The following is a 6811-nucleotide window of genomic DNA, read 5'->3' as shown; positions in this document are numbered from 1 at the left end:
GTTATTATTTCTCTTTGTCAAGTAGAGAATTTGATAATGGCTTAGTGTCTAAGGTATAGTCAAAGTCTAATAATATATTTGGACTTACAAAGTTACACTTACAAGACTTTCTCTATTTTTCTTCTTTTAAAATAAGTTCGCACAAGGAAAAAAACAGGCATACATACATATTAAGTACAGCTAAATTCCCACAACCATAAAAACAATTTTCTTTACAAAAGCCTAGTGAAATAAAGACTAAGGCTGGATGTTCTTTATTCTCTTTTTTTATTTGTTTTGGTTTTAGAATTGCAAGTCTATTCTTTCTATAATAAATACTGTAAAATTTTGCTTTAGAAATAGTAGCGAATGAAAATTTCCATATATTTATTATTGCTTGATAATTACGTCAAGCTTTACTCACCGTCACTCCTAATAATAATGATTGACTAAGTTTGAAGTTTTGAAGTTGAACACTCCTCGACGTGAAAGCTTATAATTCGATTTAAACAGGTATTACTAAATTCCATATAGAATTATTTTAAAGTCGTTTAGTTGTGATTAATTCATTTAAGTGGAAACATTGTTTGGTTAGCTTAATTGAAGTCAAATTGGAATTAAAAAAAAAAAGCATTTGAGTACACTTTCTGAGAATTTCAAGAACATCATATTGTTTACCAAATACTAAAGTGAATGGACTCTATCATGAAGAAAATTTTGGTCAACCTATTCAACAATTTTGTTCTTTTTTTTTTTTTATGAATGTAGCAAACAATTCAACAATTTTGTTCAAAGCTTGTACTAAATTTAAATTTATTATAAAGGTTCTCAAACCTTGACATATGGGGTAAAAAGTCATACATGCGACAAAAAGTTAAAACAGAACTCAAAAGGGATAACCAAAGTCCCATCAAACTAAACTACAGGATGATTACAAATTATTGAAAAATAATAATAATTAGGGTGATAAAAATGGAATTGGGGACGATTACATGAGTGTCTTTTGCTTCTTCTTCTTCTTTTTCATTTTACTTTATTTATTTAATTTTATATTATTATTATTTAAGATATATAAAATAATTGTTCTTTACCTAATAGTGTTCCTTGTGATAATGAAATACGAATTATTATCTTTTATTTGACATCAATTAAATTCAGATCTAATTAACCAACGTCAAAATGCATTAATTAAGTTTAAGTTTTTCTTCATAACAGATCGGGTTTTTTTAGAAAGTCAAACAACTTTATTATGATCATAACCTCTAAGATTTAGAGCATATGAGTTTGACAGTAAAAGAGCAATTTTAAGGACGTGTGTGAAAGTGAATCTTAAGTCCAGTATTCCTATGCATTGAATCGAACAAAAAAATAGACCGACAATAATCCTTTTTGAATACATGTCAGGTTCCTATGTTAGGTTCCTGTTACATTCAAAACATTTTCAAAACATTAGAGCCTTAGACGCAAGCTAAATCTTAAATGTAAAATAAAATATAAAAATGGGTAGAGTCGAAATAGAGGTGCTGACATGGAACAAAAGGGGGAGACAACAGAGCACTATCTTTTGGAGAAATGTAGGGAATCCAACAGCACACAAAGATCTCAAAGGCCACAAGAACTTGTGGCTCACAAATTTTTCCCATTTGATGATGTGGCATACTCATGCTCACCTCGTTAAACACCCCCCTTCTTTTCTTTCATTTCACAACACACTCTGCCTCTTCTTTCTTTCTTTTTTTCTTTCTATCTTCCTCATTTCTTTGATCAATATATCTCATTTCACACTCTCACCAAAACAACATCAACAACAGCAACAAAAAACTCCAACAGCAGAGACAAGCAGTACTGTTTTCTAAAAGCAAATAAACACAGAGAGAGAGAGAGAGAGAGAATCTTGTGGTTATTGAAACCTAAGCATAAGAACAGAATGTTGGAGTTAAAAGACCCGGCGATAAAGCTGTTCGGAAAGACAATTCCGTTGCCACTAAGGAAGCAAACTTTGACTAACGAGTCATCTGTAGCTGAGGATTGCTCTGACCAAAATCTTCATTCTCCAAACATTTCCTCCTCTTCGCGTGAAGAGAGCTCTGCCAGAGAACGTGAAGGGAATAAGGTATGCATGTGCCATGTCTTGTATCGAGTTTGAATTTCTTTTGACATGTGTGGATTGTGTGTTTTTTTTGCAATTTCAAGACCTACCCGTTTTTGAGAAACTCGAAACTGTAACTGGGTCAGTCTTTTTTTCACAAAAGGTTTTGGTATTATGGGTGTAAAGTTTTGTTATTTTTAAGCAATTCTAAGAGCAGCCCATTTTTAAAGAAATCCAGGATTTTCAAATGGTTGATTTTGTCACCTCTTTAAGCTTATGGTATTGATATCTTGGCTCAAATGTTATTTCTAAAGGAAACTAAAGAAAAAAAATTCTGGGTTTGCTTTGCTGTTGCTCAAGTTGGGTTTTCCAGTTTGATTTATTCACTTTTTACTATTATCCTTTTGCCTCTCCTTTTTGTTTTGGTTTGACCTTAAGGCTTAAACTTTGGAGTCATTGGCTTGAAATGAATTAGGCTCCAATTTACCTGAGATTTTACTTAGGCATGGCAGTTTGATTACAGCTTTGATTTTCAACCTTTTCTCATTGGGATACTCTGTTTTGGAGCACTAGTTTTATGTGTTTTTCTCTCTGTAACCTTGCTTAGGACAATAAAAAGGACTTTTGAGATGATTTTATTCATTTGCTAGATATTCTTAGTATATATTGTTGAACTGTAGGTTTTGTATCAATGTTTCACCATCTGTAATATATTCTTTACTGCTTTTGTAATGGAATCTTTTGTTATTATCTCAAACCAATCTGCTTGTTCTGTAGATTGACAGAGAAGAATAAATCTTTAGTTTACATTACAAAAGTAGATATGATATTCAATAGCTTTCTCATGAATTCCTAGATGAGCTGGGTTTTTCTGTGGTGACTGAAAATTTTATCCACTTTGCTATATCAGCTTGTGTGTTCAATTGATTGTAGTCCATACACGATTGAATCAAGCTGACAATTACTACCAACATATCTATGCAGCTTTACACGTTTTTATTTTCCATTCTATTATTCATCATTTCTAAACAGCTTTTGAAAAAAGGGTAATTTATCATAGCATCAAAGTAGTACTGAGTACGAAAACTGTCAGTTGGAATATGATCATTTGAATATCTACCAAAATTGTCATAATATTTACATTTAATTAAATAAATATATACTTAAAACATATCTGTAAAACTCTTTTTGCTTGTATTCACCATCAAGCTATTCACTAATACATGAAGAAAAGTATGCTTGAAGCTGAAGCTTCAGTTCTATTTGTTCTAATTGTAATTTCAATTTGGAATGTTAGGAACCTTTGGGAAGAGAACTCATCACAAATAAACAGGAAGATGGTACCTCGCATCAGATTTCAGAAGATTCAAAAGATCCTACATCATCAAGCACTAGCGAGAACCCTAAAACTCCCTCAGTTGACATAGAAACTTCATCAATAAAAGCCTCAAAGAATGGAGAACAAAGTGAGACAAGTATCTCACAAGAAAAGACCCTGAAGAAGCCTGACAAAATACTTCCATGTCCCCGGTGCAATAGCATGGACACCAAGTTTTGTTATTACAACAATTACAATGTCAACCAGCCCCGTCATTTCTGTAAGAACTGTCAAAGATACTGGACTGCTGGTGGAACTATGAGGAATGTACCCGTAGGTGCTGGTCGTCGGAAGAACAAAAACTCTTCCAATTCACATTATCGTCACATTATAGTTTCAGAAGCTCTTCAAACAGCTCGAGCTAATGGAATTCAAAATCCAGCTTTTGGAAATAATAGCACTGTCCTCACATTTGGCTCAGATTCTCCTCTTTGCGAATCCATGGCTTCTGTATTGAACCTTGCAGAGAAAACGCAAAACCATGTTCCAAACGTATTTCACAGACCTGATCAAAGAACTCTTGTTTCTGGTGGAGATACTGGAGACGATTACTCAAGTGGATCCTCTATCACAGCTTCAAATTCAACTGAGAAGGAATTTAATGCTGGTTTACAAGAGTCAGCAGTTAAGAATTATCAAGGGTTTCCTCCCCAGTTACCATGCTTTCCAGGAACCCCTTGGTCTTTGCCTTGGAACTCAGCTCACTGGAGCTCTGCGATGCCTCCACCTGCTTTATGCCCATCAGGCTTCCCGGTATCATTCTACCCTGCACCAGCATATTGGGGTTGTAATGTTTCAGGCTCTTGGAATATACAATGTCTTTCCCCACCATCTTCTTCTCTCAGCCACGGTAGCCAAAGCTCGGCCCCTAATTCCCCAACCTTGGGCAAACATTCACGGGATGGGAACATCATTAATCCCGCGAACTCACCGAAAGAGTCTGTTAAAGAGAACAGTTCAGAAAGATGTGTTTGGATTCCAAAAACTTTGAGGATTGATGATCCCAATGAAGCTGCAAAGAGCTCTATATGGACTACACTTGGGATCAAGAATGAGAAGACTAGTTCTATCAACAGTGGAGGTCTCTTTAAGGCATTCCAAACAAAGGGCAATGACAAAAGTAAAGTGGTCGAGACATCTGCTGTGCTGCAAGCCAACCCTGCAGCCTTGTCCCGGTCACTAAACTTCCATGAGAGTGCATAATTGCAGAGAAACTTGCATTGTTAACTCTGCTTGTGGTGGCAATGCAACAAATGGGGTTTCCATCATTGCAACTCCTTGCTGACAAATTTGTGCAGCCTTTTTTCCCCAAATATTGTATGTTAACCAACCTCGATGCAAGAATTGGTTAGCAAAAGCAATCCAAATTAGAGGAAGATCATGCAGGAAGCAGTTAGCAAAGCAATATAAATTAGAGGAAGACTAGAGAAGTTTCCGCCTATTTTTACCTTGTAGGAGAGCAGAGGTATCTCTGACTAGCTCATATAACTTCCTTTTTATTTTTTATGAATATGTAGCTGCTTTTTATCTCATCTGTAACAGTATAAATAGGTGTTTTTGATTTGGACTTAGATGGCTTGTTAAGTGTTCATGTACATAAATATATGTAAGAATGTGAGATATAGCTGGAACAAATATAGATTCTTGGATGGAACAAAATCCTAGTGTAGAATAAACTTATAAGTCTTAATCTGGAAGATTTTATTGCTATCTTATTATGTGATAAATCTGGAATAATTTGTTGTTTTTCCAGGAGCTTTTAATAAATAATGTTTAGTTCAAATCTTACCAAATACTTACTCTTGCTCTACCTTAAGCTTCTGAATTAAATTTTCTGTGTCTTTACACTTGCAGCCGTTAACCTCAATTCTGAGAAAATCAGATACAAGGATATAAAGGTATGTAAGGAGAGAACATTAGATCATCTAAAATCTCTCTTTTTGGTACTCTGTTCCTTTGGGCTTGTATTTGGGGGTGTAAGATTCGTATTTCTTTATCTGATTTTTTATCCTCTAGTTCCTTTAGTTCTTGATTTTTTTTGTATCCGTTTCTTGTTTAGAGTGTTCACTAGCGTGAGCATGATGTTCAATTTTTAATATAAAGTCTTATTACCTATCATAAAAAACCTATGTAACCTGGTTTGATTATGTACTGATGGGATTTCCCTCTCTACTAAAAAAAACAAAGGCACAAAAAGCTACACTCTGTTGCTGTGGCAACCCAACCTTTCGTCAACTCTACATGGAATTCCTAATTATCATGTTAGATGTTACATCATTCACATAGACCCCAAAGGAGAACATATTTTTTTTTTTAAATCATCAATATCAAGAAAATTGATTGATGTTCTTGTCCTGCCTATTTACAGAAGTTTGTTTTGGAAGTTCAAGGCTGCAACTAAATGTATGGCTGGTGCAATAAAATTTGGTAATGGTTATTGTATGTCGTACTGTTAGAGAGGCACACAGTAAAATAGATTTGGAGATGGGGCAGATTCAAAAAGATAGAAAAGTTCTCTAGGCCCACATTAATGCTGATAACTTTGAATATATTTCAAAAAAGGCCAAGCATCATGCTCTCTCTCAAGCCTAAAGAATCCTAACTGTTACTATCAAAAGGTGGAAAGCAAGGATAAAGTCATCTTTTTCTCTGCTTTCTTTTTGCCTACTTTTCCTTATCCTCTACATATTTACTTCATTTTCTTTGATAGAAAACATACATAATATAACTATGTGAACTGTGCCTTCCTTTGTTTCATTCTGCTGGATAGCTATATTCATAATTAGTCGCTGTATATGATGTGTCCCTGATCTATCAGCCTGGAAGCAACACTCAGATATTTCATTGTTGTTATCATCACTGGGAGGCTACAATTTCTGCACAGATTAGTTGTAATGGGACCCCAAGCATGTGAAGGCATGGATGCTTTTATTAAGCTCTCTGTCCCTTCCTTTTCTTTCCTTTTCTTTTTGTTCTTTTGCTTCTATATAAAGGCAAATGTGTTTGCTCTTTTACTTTCAGAATATCCTGATATTAGTCTATTATCAGTTATTAAATATGTGACAAGTGCTTGTTCAGTCTAAATGGCTTGAAACTCTTTCTATCCACTATTTTCCAACAAAATTTGAGACCTTGACGTTTAATAAGGACTAGCAATATTCCATGCACCCCTCATAAATTCTTTCTTCTGAATATAGTGGTTCTCCTTTGTTGCATGTTAACATCAACACTCTCGTCACACTTGAATTAGTTGTCCTAAGAATGTTTCATAAAAAAATTAAGAAAATTGCAAATAAGGCAGATGAGATGAGTAAACGGGGAACATAGAGTTAATCTCACTAAACTCTCTTGAGGCATTAATCTCT

The 6811-nt window shown here is 34.5% G+C and overlaps 1 protein-coding gene across 2 annotated transcripts; it reads left to right on the top strand.

The window, feature by feature from the left end:
- Window positions 1-1668: 1668 nt before the first annotated feature.
- Window positions 1669-5993, top strand: LOC115978732 (cyclic dof factor 3-like). Of its 2 annotated transcripts, XR_004088845.1 has the most exons (3): window positions 1669-2092; window positions 3366-4911; window positions 5301-5993. XR_004088845.1 is itself a non-coding variant. In XM_031100591.1 (2 exons), the coding sequence occupies exons 1-2, from the start codon at window positions 1907-1909 to the stop codon at window positions 4647-4649; spliced, it is 1470 nt and encodes a 489-aa protein (XP_030956451.1). In that variant the 5' UTR covers window positions 1669-1906; the 3' UTR covers window positions 4650-5198. The 2 variants fall into 2 exon arrangements, 1 of the variants encoding a protein (XP_030956451.1); XM_031100591.1 differs by lacking the exon at window positions 5301-5993 and having other exon boundaries at window positions 3366-5198.
- Window positions 5994-6811: the final 818 nt, after the last annotated feature.

This window comes from Quercus lobata, chromosome 3, assembly GCF_001633185.2.
Source record: "Quercus lobata isolate SW786 chromosome 3, ValleyOak3.0 Primary Assembly, whole genome shotgun sequence".
Taxonomy (NCBI): Eukaryota; Viridiplantae; Streptophyta; class Magnoliopsida; order Fagales; family Fagaceae; genus Quercus; species Quercus lobata.
This window is presented reverse-complemented; position numbering and strand designations above follow the sequence as displayed.